Here is a 21,956-nt window from a genome sequence, read left to right on the forward strand (position 1 = left end):
GATTCACCACAACACGTCAACCTCAAGGGCTCCGGGTTTCACCTTCCTCTCAGCTGAAGGCCAGAGGGCCGAGGTTCTTCTCATCGCTTTCTGTAAAACTTTGAGAGGAAAATAGCTTTAATTTAAGAGGATGATTTAAAGTTATTTCGTCCTTTTTCTATCTCACAATTTCAGTGTTTCCTGTAAACGCTGGAAATTGGGATAAAATAAAATAATTGTCACCGGCTCATGTTTACAGATTTGTTTCATTTGCATTAAAACATCCAATAACAACATGGACAACATCTCACACTGTCAACTATAGACTGTTTTTAAAGATGGACGACATGACAGCTCCCCAAAAGTGAAGCCAGAGCGTCTTGGTTGCCCCCTGGTGGCTGACTGCAGTATAGACTACACAGACTCCAATTGTGCCAGATGGCGACACTGGTATCCGGGATATTTTTGCTTATTTTCTACCCAGTGGGTGGAAGTGGAGATTTACCGTCTTGAAAAAGTCGAACCATGTTTCAGAAGGTAAATCAGATCCTGTTCTGTAAACTGCAAACTGTGCAGCTGCTGCACCCATACATAATGTGACCTATGAATCATATTGAAAACTCAGGTGTAAACAAACCACCCACACACGATCTGAAGTCGTATCACAAAGTCAAAACAAGCATTTTGGGATCATAACATATCACTGTGTGTCTGCTGCTGTTTGTGTCTTTTGTGCGTCTTTCATTACAATTCATCAGCTCACATTGTGCTGTAAGAATGACAAAAGCTTTCAACACACAAAGACAAACTTACCCACACGAGACACACAATTATTAAAGGTGACACAACACAGCGTCTCACTGCGACTCCACTCTCTCTCGACTCCAGAGGAATTAACAAGTTAATTATTCGTCAAAGCTTGTGTACAGCAGCGGTGGGGGAGCCAGTTAACCTGCATGTCAACTTCGAGAGAGGGATGTAATCAGGGTGGACGGGCAGATGGGAGAGATGGAGGGAGAGATGGAGGGAGAGATGGAGGGAGAGATGGAGGGAGAACGGAGGATCATTCTGCAGATCTGTGAACAGACGGTTTACTGCTCGTCTCAGTGCAACAGCACATAAACATAATCAGGCGTTTATGGCCACAAAGCGTCGATCTGTGGTGAGGTTGGTTTCACCACTTTGGTCGTGTCTGACAAATCCAAACAATCACTGGATGGAATCCCAATAACTTCTGATGACGTCTCCAGAGGATGAAGAAGGTGTGATCTAATATCTGGATTGATTGAGCTTCATTTCTGTTTCTATCAACACTAACAGGAAAACAAGTTATTTTATCTCCGCAAAAGTTTAGTGTTGTTGGAGAGTTTCCTCCCTGAAATTAATGTGGAGTAAATTATTGACTAATCTGCTGCTTTGTTTGGATGAATTTAAAGCTTGAATCAAGTCAAGTCAGAGATGTCAGCACACATTCAATCTACATCTGGATGTGATAAATCATTTCTAGATTGTAACTTTAAACTGTGGACTAAAGAGCTTAGAGCTAAGTCCTGATCAGATGGACGAGGGGGTCAGGTCCCACCTCCTGGTCCAAACAGCATTTCAGCATTTTATCCACACACAAGAAATTAATCTCATTCCACTGAATTGCATAATTCAGACAATGCTCTGTATTTTTGTCGAGTTTGTTGTTTGCGTAGAGAGCAAACGCTGTAACGCATTAACGACTATGCATTTGTAAAGCTGTAGAATAAAGCCCTGTGACCTAACATCTGGATGGATTGAGCATCATTTCTGTTTCTATCACCACTTACAGGAAAACGAGTTATGATTATTTTATTTAAGTTTAGTGTGTGTTGCCCAGTTTCCTCTCTGAAAGAAATTTGGAGTAAATCTTTCACTAATCTGCTGCTTTTTTTGGATGAATTTAAAGCTGGAATCAAGTCAAGTCAGAGATCTGGATATGACCAACAATTTCTAGATTGTAACTTTAAACTGTGAAGTAAAGAACTTAGAGCTAACTCCTGACCTGATGGAAAAGGGGTCAGGTCCCAGCCCCTGGTCCAAACAGCATTTCAGCATTTTCTCCACACACAAGAAATTAATCTCATTCCACTGAATTGCATAATTCAGACAATGCTCTGTATTTTTGTCGAGTTTGTTGTTTGCGTAGAGAGCAAATGCTGTAATGCATTAACGACTATGCATTTGTAAAGCTGTAGAATAAAGCCCTGGGACCTAACATCTGGATTGATTGAGCATCATTTCTGTTTCTATCACCACTTACAGGAAAACGAGTTCTAATTATTTTATTTAAGTTAAGTGTGTGTTGCCCAGTTTCCTCTCTGAAAGAAATTTGGAGTAAATCTTTCACTAATCTGCTGCTTTCTTTGGATGAATTTAAAGCTGGAATCAAGTCAAGTCAGAGATCTGGATATGATAAATAATTTCTAGATTGTAACTTTAAGCTGTGAAGTAAAGAACTTAGAGCAGTGGTTCTTAACCTGGGTTCGATCGAAACCCAGGGGTTCGGTGAGTTACTCTCAGGGGTTCGGCAGGGGTCAGGACACACACAGCATAGCCCGGTTCACACTAGCAATGTCTGGCCGTTTTTGTCGGCCGTCAAAAAATTGGCTCCCCACAATTTGGCAGCACACAATTTTTCTTCGCCTGTCAGATTACAAATATTTTGTTGCTTAGTAAAAATGTGTTACACAAAATAAATTCAGCCCACATTCACGCCACATTGCATAGCTTTGATATCTGTGCTGCAGTGAACTTGGTGCGCTCAGAAGTCGACTTGTGGCTGTTGTGATAGTACGTCATTCAGCAGAGCCAGCTTCAACAGCAACTCTTCAGAACAACAACGCTCTCAACGTTTTGGTCTCACCAAATCGTACCACACCCCCTTATTGCTAAAAAAGCCCTTGAGATACTCACACCGTTTGTTACAACGGATCTTTGCGAGAAATCCTTTTCAAGGATGGTAGACATAAAAATTAAGAAAAGAAACAGACTTTTGCGAAAATGATATGAGAGCGGCACTTGCCAAGGTGAAGCCGCGCATTTCTGAACTTGTATCTGAAAGGCAACACCAAAAGTCACATTGATTTGCAGTAAATATTCATTGAGTGTTGTTTTTGTTGTATGTTTTTGTTGTTTTTTATGGTTGGTTTTGTTCTTTGAACACAGTGATTTTGTGTGCAACTGATGCATGGTTCATTTTGTGCACTAACAAAATATATTTAAATTTTCCAATTACGAAGGGTTCGGTGAATGGAACTGATGAAGCTTGCAGGGTTCAGTACCTCCAATAAGGTTAAGAACCACTGACTTAGAGCTTACTCCTGACCTGATCAAATGGAGGACAGGTTCCCAGCCCCTGGTCTCCACAGCATTTCAGCATTTTCTCCACACACAAGAAATGAACCTTATTCCCCTGGATTGCATATTTTACACAATACTAGAGCAAACGCTGTGATGAATCGTTACGCTGTTATAGCCTCACAGAGCCACTGGCTTGGCTGTCGACTCTTTATCTTACTACATTAACAACTAAGCATTTGTAAAGCTGTAGATTAAAGTCCTCGTTAAATCCTCCTCCTCCTTGTTTGTGTGTTTTCAGTCTTTCCCAGGGAACAGTAACGCCGACAGTGTGGTTCAGTACAAGCTGCAGCAGCCGGCCATAGCTCGCTTCCTGCGCCTCATCCCTCTGAGCTGGAACCTCAGCGGGAGGATCGGACTCCGGCTGGAGACCCAGGGGTGTCCGTACAGTGAGTCTCCTCTTCTCCATCACTAGGAGCCGCTAACTTTAACAATATCTGCATCACTATGGCAACCTGCTCTCCTCTCTCATATTCAGGAGACTGGAGGTATTTCATAGTGCGCTCAGTATTAAAATGGATTAAAGCAAATTGTATATGCGCCAGTGCATTAAGAATTTAATTTACAAAATCAGATACGAGCAGAAACATCGACCTGAGATATGAAACACGTGTGAAGTGTAACGAGGGAGCTGTTGAATTATTGTAATAAGAAGGATTGCTGATGAGGTAACATTTATAAGAGCCTCTTTAAAACGTGAGGGACAGATTCAAGTTATTACATTATTGATATAGTTAAGGTTTGTAATTTGTCCATATGACTAATTCACTATCCAGAAAACATTTAATTTGTCTAATTAGATTTTGTCCACAATTTTAATTAATTTGCATGTAGACTGTATTGGTTTCTCATAAAGTTTAGCATGTTGATTGATTAAGATATTAAATTGAAATGTACCTTTAATTCAACAGGGACCAAACATTGATCTTATCATTATAGCCGTAGTAATACATGTTGTTGATTGTGTGTGTGGGTGTGTGTGTGTGTGTGTGGTTGTGTGTCTTCATCTGGTAGACACTCACAGTGTTTTCATGCACAGAAACATTTGTCTTACTCCTTCACCCCTTTTAGTTTGAACAGCTTTTTAATATCACTGCTGCTCCTCCTGGAGAAATGACTGTTAATGTTATTCTTACACAAACCACATGTTTATATAACTTGTTTGAAAGTGTGTGTTTTGTGTGTTAGGCTCTGTGTTCATTTTAAATTGATGTTTAATTCAGTTAGTGCTGTTTAAGGATTCAAAGTGTCTCTGTGATCCTGGTCTATGGCAGCTCCATGTGGCAGCTACATGTGACAGCTCAATGTGGCAGCTCCATGTGGCAGCTCCATGTGGCAGCTACATGTGACAGCTCCATGTGGCAGCTCCATGTGGCAGCTCCATGTGACAGCTCCATGTGGCAGCTCCATGTGACAGCTCCATGTGGCAGCTCCATGTGGCAGCTCCATGTGGCAGCTCCATGTGACAGCTCCTTGTGGCAGCTCCATGTGGCAGCTCCTTGTGGCAGCTCCATGTGGCAGCTCCATGTGGCAGCTCCATGTGACGGCTCCATGTGGCAGCTCCATGTGGCAGCTCTATGTGACAGCTCCATGTGGCAGCTCCATGTGGCAGCTCCATGTGGCAGCTCCATGTGGCAGCTCCATGTGGCAGCTCCATGTGGCAGCTCCGTGTGGCAGCTCCGTGTGGCAGCTCCATGTGGCAGCTCCATGTGGCAGCTCCATGTGGCAGCTCCATGTGGCAGCTCCATGTGGCAGCTCCATGTGGCAGCTCCATGTGGCAGCTCCATGTGACAGCTCCATGTGGTAGCTCCATGTGACAGCTCCATGTGGCAGCTCCATGTGGCGGCTCCATGTGACGGCTCCATGTGGCAGCTCCATGTGGCAGCTCCATGTGGCAGCTCCATGTGGCAGCGTCATGTGGCAGCTCCATGTGGCAGCTCCATGTGGCAGCTCCATGTGGCAGCTCCATGTAACACACACTGAGACATGCCTCTAACGTCCGTCTGGTTCTCTCCACGTTGTGTTTTCCAGCCTCGGACGTGGTGAGCTTTGCCGGTGGCAGCAGTGGTCTGGTGTTCAGGCTCAGTCCCGGCTCCAGGAGGACGTCCAGAGACATCATCTCTCTGAAGTTCAAAACCCTGAAGAATTCTGGGACGCTGCTCCAAGCAGAGGGACGACAAGGACTCAGCTTCAGTCTGGAGCTCGTGAGAGGGAAACTGCAGCTGCTGCTCCGACCAGGTACAACTCAGCAGATCCTGGTGGTCTCTGGAGTCTCTGTCTGTCAGTCAGCGGCTAACATTCTGAAGATGACCCTCAAAATGACTTCTTACATTTGCTGTTGTTCGGTTCTGTTGTTAAATTGGTTCTAGAACATCTGTATCAGCTCAAGGACAAAATAAAACCCTGATATCTGATAAGTTTAGATGAGTTCTGGATGCACGCTGCCACGTGATTGGTTTAAATTCTGGCTCTGGCTCTGCTGCATCTCTATCTAGTTACAGCAGTGATGGATGGTTCCAGTTTACTGAAGCATGTGTTGGGGGCTTAGGTGTGTGTGTGTGTGTGTGTGTGTGTGTGTGTGTGTGTGTGTGTGTGTGTGTGTGTGTATGTGTGTGTGTGTGTGTGTGTGTGTGTGTGTGTGTGTGTGTGTGTGTGTGTGTGTGTGTGTGTGTCTGTCTGTATGTGTGTGTGCGTTTAATGGTGTAAAACCAGAGGTTGTCAGGCTGCCATGCTGAATCATCACCATATGGCCACATAGCTCAACTCTCATCAGTGATCCATCCATCCATCCATCCATCCATCCATCCATCCATCCATCCATCCATCCATCCATCCATTAATTTATCCATCCATCCACCCATCCATCCATCCATCCATCTCACTGCCTCTTCCTCCACCTCATTTAACATCTCATATTTCTTCCCTTCTGTATTGAAATGAAAGAGGGATTTAAATCACACCTGATTTAAATCCCTCTTTCATTTGAATATGCGTCACAAAGAGATTCAGCTCCAGAGAACTGAATCTCTTTGTTGTACCACGAAGAAAAAGACTCTTATAAAGTATGAAATGTTTCTTCTTCTCTTAAAACCGGAGTTGCCACGAAGAGAAGCTGCAGCTCAGCGAGAGACGATTAACTATTCGTAGAGACCGACACTGAAAACTCTCTCTTTCTATTTCTGTCCGTTTCTCCATCTTCTCTTTTATTGTCGCCCAATCATTTTGTTTATTTCATATCAGAAGTGGCTTTTTGCTTTTTTGCAGCCTCCTCCTCTTCATTCCATCTCATCGTTTCACTTTTCTCCCTCGACACTGTTTGTGTGATTCGGCTTCTCAATGCTTCTACCATCCTGGACCATTTTTTCTTCTCGTTTTTTCACAGGCAGTTACCTTTTATCCTTCTCTCTCATCATTTCTTTCTCTTCCTCCCTTCCACTCTCTCTCCTTTTCCTCGACATTGGCTTTTTTTCGGTTGCAGGTTGTGTTATTGAACTCGTCTGCTGTGTGCACTGACCCTGAGCTCCTGCGTGGTTCTGCTCTGTGAACACATCCAGGTTGGAACAGCTGCGTTTCGCTTAATGGGGAAACTGCGAATGATGGAAACTCTGTTGTGGAAAACACAGATAGTTAGAAAACTGATTTTAGATTAAATTGTTTTCAGTTGGTTCTAAACTCTTTGTGCGTCCTCTTGTCTTCATCCAGTGGTGGGAAGTAATGAAGTAGAAATACTTTGTTACTGTACTTAAGTAGATTTTTCACATATCTGTACTTTACTTGAGTATTTATTTTCCTGACGACTTTTTACTTTTACTCGTTACATTTGAACAAAAATATGTGTACTTTCTACTTCTTACATTCTCAAACTGGCTCGTTACTTGAGCAGCGGAGGTTGGCGCAGCTCTGTATCTCTCTCTCTCTCTCTCTCTCTCTCTCTCTCTCTCTCTCTCTCTCTCTCTCATCTAGGGTTAAAAATTTGTAAAATTATACATTATATACATTATATTCATAATGTTGTTATAATTTTTCAGTCAGTTGAGATAAATCTTGAGGAGAAACATGTTTGGTTGTTTTGTGTCTGAATAGGACTACTATAAAGAGCACTTTGCATTTTTAATTTTGGTACTTGTACTTTTACTTTTGATACTTAAGTATATTTCAACACCAGATACTTTTGATACTTAAGTACTTTTAATATGAGCTACTTTAAGACTTTTACTCAAGTCATTTTCTGACGGGTGACTTTTACTTTTACCGAAGTCACTTTCAGGTCAGATATCTGTACTTTTACTCAAGTATGGCTTTCAAGTTCTTTAAACACCACTGTCTTCATCTGATGTGAGCAGCTGTAGAGATCTGCTGCTGTCAGCTGACCTCTTGTTTTGTGGCTCCGCTTGACTTTGTGACTCAATCTCATTTCATCCTTTAAATTCATTCTTTTATTCAATTTGCTACAGTTGGGCATCGACAAATCTGATCCTAATGATCTCTTTAATGGTCGTTTATTATGATCCAAGCTCCTCGAGGCCACTTAGTCTGCAGAGTATCGACTCTATTGACTCGTTGACTTTATTGTAAAAACCCAGTGAACTCGTGCTTAAGGCGAGAAATCTTGAACGAGGGTTTATCTGAACGTATTCACAGTAACACAACATTTCAACCAGTGCATTAACACATAAACACTCTGATACTTGGTCTTGTTTATATCACTCAGTCAGAAACTTGTGTCCAAACCTCCACTGACTGACATGACATCAATAGAAACATAACTTAGCATGGTTCACTATTCAAACTTACCTGGACTTTTGTGCAAATAATAATAATAAAAATAATGTGCTGAAGTGGCTCTGACAAATTCTTTCATATCTCAAAACTGTTTAAACCTAAAATGCATTTTACTCAACTGCAAACACACAGATGTAGTTTCTATCTTCTAATGACGAACCATCAGGTCACGTGACCACAGCCGCCCGGTGAGACTCAGACCCTGAGACCAGACACGCTGGGAATCAGTTGTGCGTCAGTGGGCTTTTCCAAACCGTGTTTACAGCTGGAAACGATGTTTGCAGCTGATCACAGCTCCTGATCGAGGCCGCCACTGTTTCCCTGTGTAATCAGGTTTAGTGAGCAGCTGTAATGAGATTGTAACGATGCAGTGTTACTGTGCAGGAGAAAAGCAGATTGTCGAGCGGAGGCTGCGAGACGGAGGCAAACCGATCCCGTGTGATCCGCCCTGATGCTAAATACAGAGTTGTCGTCATTAGCAGATTTTTATTCCTTATTTATTGAGAGGATTTGCTGAACGTGCTCGTTGTTGTTCGGCAGCAGAATACCTCATATCCTCAAGCACGGTCTGGATTCACTGAGGAGATACTACGTGGAAATATATCGTGCACCTCGAGCTCCGAAGACAAATCATGTTTTGATTTGTGCGACCTCGTGACCTTGCCTCTGTGCCAATATCACGCTGATCTTTACATTTTTCATATCTGCTGACCCGCGGCTGGTTAATATTTTCCGCGCACATTCACTATCCCGTCAGGAAGTGACCTATTGATTTTTATACGACCCCCATTTCAATTCATGTTGCAGTCTGGCTCAAGGACTCAATGACAGTGGGTTTTACACATGGGAACAGTTCTGCTGTTCTGAATTCCATAACGCACCATTATTTTCCCTTTTTGGTTCGAGAACTGAAATACTGACACATGCAAATACAGGAACACGCTTCAAAAAGGGAAAACAACACAAGAAACGCTCCAGGGGAACAAAGAAGGGATGAACCTGACTGAAGTTTAATGCTTTGTGAAGTTATTGAAGTCTCCTCATTGTCAGTGGTGACGGAAATTGATCAAATTGATAGAGATGATTTCTGAGTTTGCTTGTGTTTTTGACCTTTTCCTGCATATTTCTCTATTTGCATGTGTCTTTTTAATTTAAATGAAAAGGCTTTAAAGGTTGTAAAAAGGCTCATAGGAATCATCGCTTCTTAAAAAAAGAATTCTGCTGGAAAGAGAGGAACCACAGAGGAAGATAAAGACGACACAGAAGCGAGAGGGAGCGCTCTAAATATTATTTTCATTTAATTCTGTGTGTGTTTGCCCTCTGATCCCTCACATTGATTCTTGCTCTTTTCAGCAAAGAAATCAAATCATCCCTCACTCATGGAGTCCTCTCCCTCTCGTCTCCACCTCCATCAGCAAAGTAACCGCTGCATTGATCAGTGCCGATGGATTGATGGAGTGTGTTTTTAAACCTCGCCGTGTCTCCTCTCGTATCGATTTCACTGTTTCTTGTCATTCATCCAGAAAAAATCCTCTTTTTCATAAAGTCCACAAAGCGAGCTGAACTATCAGAGATGCATTTGTCCATCATCTTCCAGACGGACTCTGTGAAGATTGTCTCTCCCTGTAGAACGTCTGATACATTTTTAATGACTGACTGTATTCGCCTCTGTCTCCTCGTCCCTCTCTCTCTCTCAGCAGAGAAATAGAGTTTCTCTCACTGGTTCTTTGGGGGAGGGAACCAGAAACGTATTCCAGTAAATCGGACCTGCTGGTGCTCATCAATCATTAATGATGTCGCACCATGTTCCCACTGTGGTTTTTCATTTTTATCACAACTCGAGTCTGCAGAAACACAGAAGTTTCTAACGAGACGAGACCTCGCTGTGATCCTCTCTGTGGGACTCTGACAAAAATCTGAATACTCACAACAGTGCAGAAGCTTTGTTTGGTCTGTCGCTCGCTTCTCGGAGCTCTGGTCAAAGAATGGAAACAAAGCTTTGTATTGAGAAACAGAAAGTCTCATGTTTATTCCCTTGTCTCCTCGTCTGTTCGCTGTGTCTCAGGTGGAGCTTCATCCACGGAGCCGCGGTGTCTTGCCTCCCTCGGCAGCCTGTTGGACGACCAGCACTGGCACCATGTGGTCCTGGAGAGAGGCGGAGCTCACCTCAACCTCACCGTGGACAGACACACACAGAGGGTTCAGGTCCCTGCAGAGTTCGACCACTGGGACATCGAGCAGGTGTCGTGAAACAGCCGAATACACAGAGTCTCAATTAGGGTTGCAAAATTCCGGGAATATTTAAAGTTTGAAACTTTCCATGGGAATTAACGGGAATTAACAGGAATCTACAGGAATTAACGGGAATTAACGGGAATAAACTGGAAATGTTGTGTGTAATTTATACTAACTGTATTTACCTTGTCATATACAGACATAAATATAAACATTTTGTTTTGTCATAGGCTGATTTGAGCCCTGAGGAAACTTTGGGCACTTGACTATATGCTTCTGCATCGTTGTGTCATTCTTAACATAGGTCTTTGCACAGTATTTACAAATGTACACAGCCTTTCCTTCTACATTGGATGGGATGAAATGTCTCCACACATGAGAATTCCCGAGCTTAACTTCCCATGGAAACTTTCCGGAAAGTTTCGGGAAATTTAACGGAAACTTTCCGCCCCTTTGCAACCCTTGTCTCAATGCACATACAAGGACGAGTGTAAAACGTACTACTACATATTAAAATAGTCGATATTTTACTCTTGTGTAACCGTCGGTGTTTCTGTGTCCATGCAGCTGATGTTAGGGACGGTCCAGAGCCTGAGTTCTCAGAAACCACTCGTCTCCAAGAAGATCTTCAGCGGCTGCCTGGAGAACCTGCTGCACAACGGACTGAACCTGATCGAACGAGCGAAACACAACGACCAGCAGGTGACTCTCATGGTGAGTTCATTCAGCTAAACACCAAACCACTCAAGGATTCTGGGAACTGGGCTTAATGGGACAACTATCACATTGTAAGACCAGGTTCCACCACCAGGTTAGAAATGTTTAAATATGATAACAGAATTTGTTTGATCTGATTAGAATCTGTAGATAATGTTAACTAAACTTCACCTCTATATAAAATAATAACTGTTATGAAAGTAATAAAGACCTGTTCCCACACTCCATTAAGAGAAGGTGTTGAACCAGGCTGTTTATATTGATGCAGTGTGTGTTTAAACGTTGTGTACAGAACAGCAGATTTGTGTTTTTAAAGTTAGAGCTGCTGTAATAAGGCTTCAGGCTGCTCTGCTCCTTATATGAGAAAATGTATCTTCAATCACTGGAAATAAGATCTGCAGAGCTGTCTCTGAATGTCGTCCTCCATTAAATCCCTTTCAGTCATTCAAACCCTCAGAGAACATTTTGTTTGTGACTCTCTCATTAGAACTAAACACTTATCCAACACAGAGTTTGTGTTGTTTCCTTATTGATCGCTCCCCCGGTGTCTCCCAGTGAGATTTAGTTTCAGTGGTGAGGTATTGGTTCACCACTCACATCTGTACGCTGCCTCATGAGCCGCTGGCTGGTTAATGAAGCCGGGACAAAGAACTGCAGAAAGTTAGACCCTCGCTAATGCCTCCTTAACTCGGCCATTAGGACCTTCACGTGTTTCTAGATCCACACTGAGTGCATGGTGTAGAGACTCTTCAGGGAGAAATAAATGCTCTCTGGTTACAGTGACGGTCCAAACTGCAGGAAAGAAAACATAAAGTGTCAGGGAAGAGGAACACAGATTCCCACGCATGGCTGAGGATGGTAATTAGAATGCTGCTGCGGCTCCTTAAGGTGCTTTCTGCAGAGTGAGGACCCGATGTGATACAGAGATAAGATGGTGCTTCATGTGAGAGGTGCATTAATACAAAGAAAACTAGAAGGGCACTCAGAGAGCACATTACTGCACCAGGGCTGATTGGCCACTTAAGCATCATCACCAGCAGATCAGATACGTGCACAGAGGAAGGTTCTGCAAACAGTAAATGCAGGAAAAGATCCGTATGAAGCAACTTAAAATAAGATCCCCCACAAGAAATACGCAATTTGATTCGCAAAATCCAAATTATTATTCAGATCTGCATTAAATATGTGGATTTTTAGCACTTTGCACATGCCGTATTTGTTTTGTAGAGATCTTTGAATCATTTCTTGAGAAATTCATAAACAGATCGTCCTATTTACCTAAATCAATCCTGGACAATACAGATCCAACATTTTATGGGTTCTTACTTGATCAATTCCCTGGAAATCGATCCTGCAGCTGTTGCATGATCTTGCTTTTCAAACAAACAAATCGACGAGGGTGAAACCGAGGTCTCAGAGTTTGGATGGAGAAGGTTCAGAGTTTTGCTGCTGCAGCTTTAACCCTGGACCTGGTGGAATCACCTCCTTTAGAAACAAGGCCGTGTATCAGAGACGTTGAGGTGAAGAAGTTCTCAGCTCCCTATCTGCTCTCCTCCTCTTCTTTCCTGTCTTTATCTCTCTCCTACATCACGGGTGACTTTGGTGTTTCTCAGTTTGCTTCCCGATCATATCCCCGAGCCGAGCTGTTATCATTATGTTAATACCTGTGTCCTCTTTAAGGAGACTTGCTGATGAGATCACGGTGACACGAGGTCACATCAACACGCCCTCTGCGACTGATTAATATTCATGTTTTACCTTGTTTTATCTGTCTAGTCATCATTTTTCCTGTCACACCCCCCCCCCCACCCCCCCACCCCTCTCTCCATCTCAGGGCAATGTGACCTTTTCTTGTGCCGAGCCAGTTTCCGTCGCCGTGACGTTTCCCGGCCCCCAGAGCTTCCTCCAGTTGCCAGGGGCGATGGCGTCCTCTTCAGGGGGCGTGTCCGTGGGGTTCCAGTTCCGCACGTGGAACAAGGCGGGGCTTCTGCTCACCTTTGACCTCCCGGGCGAAGGAGGAGTGGCCTGGCTGCACCTGAGCGAGGCCCGACTGCGGCTGCAGATCCAGAAGGCTGGCAGGGCGCTGCTGGAGCTCAGTGCAGGTCAGTCGCCACGACGACCCTTCAGACGCCATTATCCCCGACACCCTCATCCTCCTCGGCTCACACGCCACTGTGGCAGTGCAGTCGATGGCACAGCATGATGACGGGGGGGGGGTGTTCCAGAACAAAGCATTGACAGGAAGAAGAATAGAGCCGATAATGAGATATTGATCTATTCGCTCGACTCAGAGCTTCACCCGGCTCAGACCTGCAGGTACATGGTGCAGGTCAATGACTCAGAGGAGACAGGAAGTGAAGTAACAAGCGTGTTCTCCTCTCATCAGCTCCTGATTTACATCTATTTATTCATTTTATGGTTTTATTCTTTTAAATGTTGTTTTATTGTGAGAAAGACATGAAGCAGTTTGGTGCATGTGTGGCTGTGGAGAGACCTGGTTTGTACCGTCACATGTTTCTTCTTCTCCTTGGAACATCTGCTCCAGGTCTGAATGAACACGTGAAGACACACTAATCTGATTTTAAGCAGTTTGTGTTAAAGGGACTCTTACCTTTGTTGCATTTGAGAATTACAGCACATACAAATCATCCCGCCTTCCTCCAATGCCCCACCCCCTCGTTCCCATCCGCGGTGTTTTTTTGAAGAAACTTTATTTACAAGCAGACTTACAACCTACTGCCTCCGCGCACGCACGTGAGTTTTTGTTTACCAAAGCAATTGATTCGGATTCAGAAGCACCGGTAAGTTGATGACGGGCCCGAATGCGCCACAAGAAGCAGACGGAAAACCTGCATGTCCATGCAGCAAACAGACAGGTCTGTCGGCCAATAAGGTCCTTCGGACTTAAAATAACAATAAAATAAGAATTTTATTGGTTGAAGTTTTCACTAAATATTATGAGAGTGAAATAATTGTTTGTTTTTACTCCTGGTGGGTCTGTCTTGCATTTTAGAGTGTCATTACCTTATTAATACCAATTTAACCTTATCCACAAAAAGTGTAAAAATGCAACAAAGGAAAGAGTCCCTTTAATGACCTTTTCGGTTCCAAGGTTCTGCTCTGAACGACGGCCAGTGGCACTCAGTGGAGCTCAACTCCAGAGGAGGACGTGTGACCATCGCTGTGGATAAAGAGGAAGGAGGCGTCGCCCACGCCAGCGCCTCATTTCCTGTCACGGCAGGAAGTCATCTCTTCTTTGGCGGTGAGAGCAAAATACACAATATCGTTGTTAGCAGATAAAACAACGAGGGGGCACTCAGCAACGACACTCACAAACCGATGTCTCTCTCTCCCTTGGGTTCAGGTTGTCCTGCTGAAGACAACCTTCAGGAATGCAGAAACCCCTTCAACGTCTTCCAGGGCTGCATGCGTCTCTTCACGCTGCACAACCAGCACGTGGATCTCATCACGGTGCAGCAGAAACATCTGGGCAACTACAGCAACCTGCACATCGACATGTGTGGAATCATCGACAGGTCGGTGTTCTAATCAACTCTGTGTGATGTAGCACTGAAGAAATGTCCTGCACAGACACAGGATGAATAGAGCTTTTATACCTCGACACACAGATGGTTGATCATTCATTAAAACCATTTTTACAAGGAGTGTCTTGTAAGGATTGTTCTGGTCTTTCTGATCATAAAGATTACTTTCAATTTACTCCACAAAGTTATAGAACTCCTCCAGCAATGGGATTTAAACCTATGAGGACTTTGAATCTTGGGTCCACGGCTCTAGCAACTCATCCATTTAAGATACATTTTTATTTATTTGTCCCAAACACATGCACAGACATGCACAAGCACACTCATGCAAGGAGGGAAATGTAACCTCTGCTTTTAACCCATCTGGTGCAGGACACACAGAGCAGTGGGCAGCCATGTACGGCGCCCGGGGAGCAGATGTTGGGGGAGTAAGGTGCCTTGCTCAGGGGCACTAGACAGGGTAGGGAGGATCCTCTTGGATTTTTGGACAGATCAATCCAGGTTCGTCTTTGTGTTGTTTCTCCGAGTCGAACCAGAGACGAACCAGAGACCTTTTCTGCCCATAGTCCAAGTTTCTGCCACTAGTCCACCGCCTCTCCGAAACACCAAAATCCTGGTGTTTGTCAGTATTCTTCCCTGCGAATCTAAATTCTAAATCATCAGGTGTAAGACAACGAAGATGTTGAGAAGTCCTCGACAACAAAGAGCAGGATGTCAGCGTAGATAATTCCTTCCATAGCTTCGTGTTCTTACTGGACACTGATACTTTTCACAGGCTATTTGATTCAACTCCCTGTGACTGTAATTGAAGAAAGCATTTGCAAAGAAGACAATTTCCCTTTGTTACCTTCTCTGCTGATGATCAGGTCGTGCAGTGAATTGTTTTTTGTGGGTTTTCACTGAAAGCAGCAGCCTGTCGTGGCATGGAAACCATCCTGATGACAGTGACTCTAACAGGAGAAAATTAGCTCTTCTGCAAACACCGACTGCCGCCAGCTGCTAAACCTGTGGGTGGAAATATTCAGATAGAGAGAGAGAACAGATTCCAACTCAGCCACTCAGCCATTGTGGAAATGCTGCTTGTTGTGGGATGGAAACGAGGTTGATGACATCGTGAGAGTGAAATACATCATTAGAGGAAAACAGAAAAAGTAGTTTTAAAGTTCTGTGATATTTCAAAAGCAAAACCTCTGAAATACAGAAAACCCATGTGATTCATTGTTACGGAAAAGACATTAATTACAGCTGCTATATAAACGTATGATTAACATTAGACTCAAATAGAAACTGTTGGGGTTCAGACTTCATGATAAAGACCTTCAGTGTGATTCATCGCTGGATTTTAAGATGATTAATGAAAGTGAGAATCGTCGACGACAATCCGGCGTCGGAGCAATAACGTCGACCTCGGGAGATAAGAGACGATCCGATCGTCCTGGTGTCTCGCCAAATAGCTGCAATTAATTAATGAGACAATCACACCAATTATAAACCCGCCTCAGGGGCACAGCGCACACACACACACACACACACACACACACACACACACACACACACACACACATACACACACACACACACGCTGTATTGTAGGTAAATACAAGCAGACTTATTGAACCAGCCACTTGATATAGAGAATCCCCTCCAGTGGTTTTAATTAAATGTCTCGTTTATTCTGAATTCATTAGATTATTTTTCCCTACTACATCGTTCATGCACAGATCTGAGAGTTCGTGAGAAATAAAACAAAAATAACAAAAAAGGAAATCTGATTTCCAGGAAACACAACAACAACAAAAATCCCCAAATGTTCTCAATGTAGTTCTGCTGATTGAATTCCGGGCCCCTGGGATATATTCTGCTGTAAAGTCAGGTGGAAAAAGGACTCACCATCTATGTGTGTGTGTGTGTGTGTGTGTGTGTGTGTGTGTGTGTGTGTGTGTGTCTGTGTGTGTGTGTGTGTGTGTGTGTGTGTGTGTGTGTGTGTGTGTGCATGTGTTATTATTGCTGCCGGTGCCAAAGAGCATTATTATGGGGAGCTAACACTCCATTAACGGCACAAATGGAACTCAAACCCACAAGGAGCCTCTTCATCAGTTCAACACCTTCTTTTATACCGGGGGGGGGGGGGACTCACATTACACAAACCTCTCTGATGTGATGTCAGATGGTAGTGATGGTGATGATGCTACTCTCAGCTGATTGAAGCCAAAACAATTTGCTTAAAGAAATGATGATCTTCAATTCAAAAGATTTGTAAAAGATTTTCGTATTTTTTACTTTAATGTTTGTGTTAAATTGTTAAATTGTCTCCCACTCCCAATCAGACTCTTGGGAACAGTGTGAGGGAACAAGGGAACAGGGGTTTTCTTCAGGGTTTGTTCTGTGGATTGAAGTTACTTGTCATATTTTGTGATTTCAGCCTGATTTGTCTCACAGGAGGAGAATGATAACTTTCTGTTTAAAGCTCTGCTCTCTGCCTCGGGGGCTGAGTGTGAACACTTTATTTCTGTGAATGACATTTCAGTGGATTTGTGGTTTGAATGAGTCTGTTTGTTGTATAAATTGGGAATTTACTGGTGATCTGTCTGTGTCACTTTGTTGTTTGGTTTCCTGGAGATAAACTGCTTGTCAGATACAATCAGTGTTGCATCTTAATACAGTTTTATTAAAAGGCTTCGACGCCTCTGGGCATTTACATATTTTGCACATTTTTGAATTAAACAGGAGTAAACACAAATCCTACATGGAACGATAATGAGCTCTGACTCACATGCTGAGCTTCTCTCAGGCAGCAGGAGGAACACGGAGCACAACAGGCGACAGTCGATGTCGATCAATATCCCGCAGCTTCGTGTCTCCACTGGACACTCGTACATTTCACTTAATCTGTTTCAACCTCATCCTGATTATCTTAATACTGAGACTTCTCTCTCTCAGGTGTTCTCCCAGTCGCTGTGAACATGGCGGCCGCTGCACTCAGTCCTGGACCATCTTCCACTGCAACTGCTCGGACAGCGGCTACAGCGGAGCGACCTGCCACAGCTGTAAGTCGACCTGCTGCTGCCACATGTGTTTGGAATCTAAGGCCAGATCCAGAGGATGGGAGGAGCTTCATACACAACAGACTCTGGGCTTTAAAACAAAAAACCTTCATCACAAACCAAAGGAAAGAAAAACTGGAAGAATCTTGTCTCCTTCAAATGTTGGAGAATGAATGAAACTGTGGCTCTAAATCACATTTGAATTTTTCAATTTATGACGGAGACGAGAATCTTTCCCCGACGCGTCCAAATATAACCATGAAAGCTTCTCATTCTTCTTCCTGCTTGTGTGAATATGAAGAAAACAATCACGGGGGTGTTACATCCAAGATTTATTCTTTTATTGAGGTGCAAATTGGAGACAAGGTAGAGAGAGAGAGTTAAAATGTGAGAAGGCAGATAATGAATTTCCTTTTAAATAAAGCGAGGCAAACTGAGAAGACAATCTTTGTTACATTATAAAATAACAGTGAAAAACCACAGGGATGAAAAACGACTGAGTCTGTGATTGACGTGCTGTGTTTCTCTCATCCACACGTTCAGTTCTCCTCACGTAAGAGCTTTTCAAAGTCGACATTTAAAGTTGGCAGAACGACTGTTTACAGTTTGATCTTGAATTCTGCGACTGTCAATCACAGATGCACTTAGCAGAAATACAGTTTAGCAGTTATAGTTATATATGAGTTCCTCCTGTGGTGCAGGAGCTGCAGATTGGAAACCTGGAGATAATTGATTCCTTTCAGTTCGGCCTCTGAAGGAAGTGTTCCCTGAATTGAGACACAGCTTATACACTTTATATAAAGATCGACGACATGGCTGCTTCCACGAAAGTGAAGCCAAAAGATCTTGACCGCCCCCTGTTGGCTGCCTGCAGTATAGGTTCTAAACCTCCTCTCAGTTATTGAATGGGACACAGAGCAAAATTAAAAAGAATAAAATCAAGTATACGTCCTTGATACATAAATACACAAATACCCTACCTCGGAGGTATGAATGTATATGACTGAAGGATTAGGAGGAGGAGGAGGAGGAGGAGGAGGAGGAAGACAAGTGGCGAGAGGAAGAGGTGGGGCAGATCCAGGTTTACTGAGTATTTGTATTCCCTTCAGTCTTTGCCGTCCCCCTCAGCTGGACTGATCTTTGCGCGACTCTTCTCTCGGGTTGTGATTCAGTTGTGACACATACAGAAACTCCCATAATCCTCCACAGTGCGATGTTCATCCCCTCGATGTGTCGATGTGACCCGTGTACGAGCAGTCGTGTGAAGCGTACAAACACAACGGAAACACGTCGGAATATAGGTTTTGAATTTTCACGTGAATCCCATTTTTATAACAGAGCTTTTTAAATGCTGCTTGTGACCTGATGACCTTCAGATCTTGATGGTGCCAAAGGGTCATGGTACTGGTTACCAGGAGTGGGATTAGAACCAACAAGGATTTGAATCCACTCAGCCATCCTGATGATTTCATGTCATCATCATATCTCATTTTCATGTTGCTCTCAGTATAGACGATGTAGAAGGATGGTTGGAGGACTTGAGATGTTGGCATGTACACCACCCAATGATCCTTGACTCCATACCACTCGTCCACCATGGTTCTTACTTCACTTGCTCCTTGCTTGACTGAAGTTGTTGGGGAGATCCTGTTGTTGTTCAAGGACACAATTACCTCATCTCTACAAGATTGTGAAGTAAACAAAATACCAGGAGTGGGGGTCGAACCCACGCGGGCATTCACCCATTGGATCTTAAGTCCAACGCCTTAACCTCTCGGCCATCCTGGTTGGAAATATCAGACAGTTGTTCAATTCCATATTCTAGTGATGATAAAACAATGTGCTGGAATAAATCCTGAACTTTAGTAAAGTCCTGCTTGGCTTGCAAAGAACGTGATATTTCCCTCACATCCAAAGTGTTGACTATCCAACGAGTAGAAAAACTGCAACGTCCTTCCAGAGTCCTTTTATTCCAGAAGGGCTGAAGATTGAGGAGGTGTTGTTATAAGTGTCATCTACATGAATTTAACCATTAAAGATGAACAGAATACCAGGAAGTGCGATGTTCATCCCCTCGATGTGTTGACGTGACGCGTCTCCTTCTTCTCCTCACAGCCGTGTACGAGCAGTCGTGTGAAGCGTACAAACACAACGGAAACACGTCGGGACATTTCTACATCGACGTGGACGGCAGCGGACCAATCAGACCACAGCTGGTCTACTGCAACATGACAGGTGACTCTCTCTCTCTCTCTCTCTCTCTCTCTCTCTCTCTCTCTCTCTCTCTCTCTCTCTCTCTCTCTCTCTCTCTCTCTCTCTCGCTCTCTCTCTCTCCTTCATCCTCCCATTATCACTCATCGTTCTGTACAATGAACATTTACATAATTGTAAATGATGGCACTCCTCTCATCATCTCAGACTCACTTCATCTTTCATCTTTCCTTCTTGCATCGTTACTTCTATCTCTCTCTCTTTGCCTGATTCCTTCCTCTCTCTCTCTCTTTCTCTCTCTCTCTCTAGATGTCTTTATATCAGCATGATGTCTTGATGATTGTCTTTGTTTTATAATTCATCTTTCCCTCTCTATGACTCTACCTGATGATGTTGATGATCACAGCGGCCGACACGTGGATGGTGATCCATCACAACGACTCGGACCTGACCCGAGTCCGAGCGTCTCCGGGTCGGAACCAGCTCCTGATCCACTTCGACTACTCCACTGGAGAAGAGCAGCTGATGGCTGCTGTCGGCCAATCAGAGCACTGTGAACAGGAAGTGGCCTACCACTGCAGGAAGTCCCGCCTCCTCAACACTCCAGGTAAAGACTGTTTTTTTGGTATTAATCCGGCAAAGAAAGTGCATTTCAACTGCTTGAATTACTTCCAATTTCAATCTCACTTATTATTTCCATAAATCTGAAACTGCGCTTGGTAGAGGAAGCATAACACTACACGATGGATTTATAAATATCATTATATTTTAGATGAAACCACTAAATCCCACTTGTTTCACTGCCTGGGTTTTCTCTGAATCTAATTTAAAAACAGGAGTTATATTATATGTTTAATTGGTCTGGAGATAACGACACATTTCTCTCGCTCCAACAGACAAAAGAAAATAATTGATTTGGTCTTTGCTGTAAACTTAATCAGGCTCCAAGCTTTTTTCTCCTCTTCCTCTTTAGAGTCAGAACAACAGATTGTGTTAGATTGATTTCAGACTGAGCATCGACTCCAATTAGTTTGTCTGTGTTTCCTTTTCCTAAAAGTTATTTCATGTCATTAATCGACCTTAATGCTGAAACTCTGTCTCTGTGCTGTTTAGAAATGGATTTTTCTTCCCCGTGACAAAGGGAATTGTAATGACAACCATTACACACACATCACTTATGCACAACGTTAAAGAGCAAAGGCAAAACGTTGTGATATAAATCTTGCTCCGAGACGTTTAGCGTGAAAACAAAGACTGAAAGTTTAACAGCAAACAATAGATGGATTCTGGAAAGAATAGAGGAAGAGACAGATGGATGAGTGGGGGAGTGTTTTGTTTTTGTGGCTCATAAAGTTTCGGTCTGAACATGAGCACAAAGTAAAGAGAAGCACAAGAACAACAACAAAGGACCTATTTATTGACATATGTAATTATAGTAGTAAGAAAAGTTATTTTCCTGAAAGAAAAGCAGAAGCTTAAAAACAGAAGATGTTCAGAAAGTCAAAGTTGTTAAAACAATTAAATGTGTGAAAAAATGGTTCAAGGAAGTTTAAGATTAAAATTAAAGAAGAGACGTGGTTGAATTAAATAAAAGAAAGTTTTGAGTATTTTTTTTAAACACACGTCCACAGAGGAAACCCAGGGAAATAAAGTAAATACTGCAGAAGAGTAAATTGATGGAAATGAACAAAGTAGTTAAATTCACAATGTTCTTACGACAGAGAGTGGATTTTTAAATCAGGGCCACGATGTTTTTTCTCAGCAAAGTTTTATTTTAAAAGCTGAAATATACTTGGCAGTGTTTCTAAGGAGAAATGAAGTGAAACACAGCTGCAGAAAAAGACTGATTTGTATCTGCGGTTTCAGATCTTATGTCTTTAACATCTCACGTTTAAATAGAAACAGTCTTTCTGGTAACTGAGATTATTCATGTGTTTTTATAATCAAGTTATTTTACACATTCAAACTGTAACTTTGATGTTTTGTAGCAGTGATTCATGCAGTATTTTTGGGAGGTGAATCTCCGACGCATTATTTTGTTAAAGAGCACGTAGCTCTT

At 43.0% G+C, this 21,956-nt stretch overlaps 1 protein-coding gene and 1 non-coding gene across 2 annotated transcripts in view; one reads left to right on the forward strand and one right to left on the reverse strand.

Annotated features, from left to right (window-relative positions):
- LOC133017910 (contactin-associated protein-like 4) overlaps nt 1-21,956 on the forward strand; it is a 52,112-nt gene that overhangs the window by 10,690 nt on the left and 19,466 nt on the right. The window contains exons 3-12 of the mRNA XM_061084160.1: nt 3,605-3,752; nt 5,395-5,601; nt 10,211-10,388; nt 10,977-11,094; nt 12,932-13,199; nt 14,210-14,359; nt 14,462-14,633; nt 17,583-17,689; nt 19,802-19,921; nt 20,304-20,504. Of these exons, the coding sequence (XP_060940143.1) occupies nt 3,605-3,752; nt 5,395-5,601; nt 10,211-10,388; nt 10,977-11,094; nt 12,932-13,199; nt 14,210-14,359; nt 14,462-14,633; nt 17,583-17,689; nt 19,802-19,921; nt 20,304-20,504 (1,669 nt within the window). The remainder of the gene's footprint in view (nt 1-3,604; nt 3,753-5,394; nt 5,602-10,210; nt 10,389-10,976; nt 11,095-12,931; nt 13,200-14,209; nt 14,360-14,461; nt 14,634-17,582; nt 17,690-19,801; nt 19,922-20,303; nt 20,505-21,956) is intronic.
- Nucleotides 19,392-19,474, reverse strand: trnal-uaa (transfer RNA leucine (anticodon UAA)). Its single transcript has one exon. It is a non-coding gene; the product is annotated as a tRNA-Leu (tRNA).

The sequence above is a fragment of the Limanda limanda genome, chromosome 13 (assembly GCF_963576545.1).
Source record: "Limanda limanda chromosome 13, fLimLim1.1, whole genome shotgun sequence".
Classification (NCBI taxonomy): Eukaryota; Metazoa; Chordata; class Actinopteri; order Pleuronectiformes; family Pleuronectidae; genus Limanda; species Limanda limanda.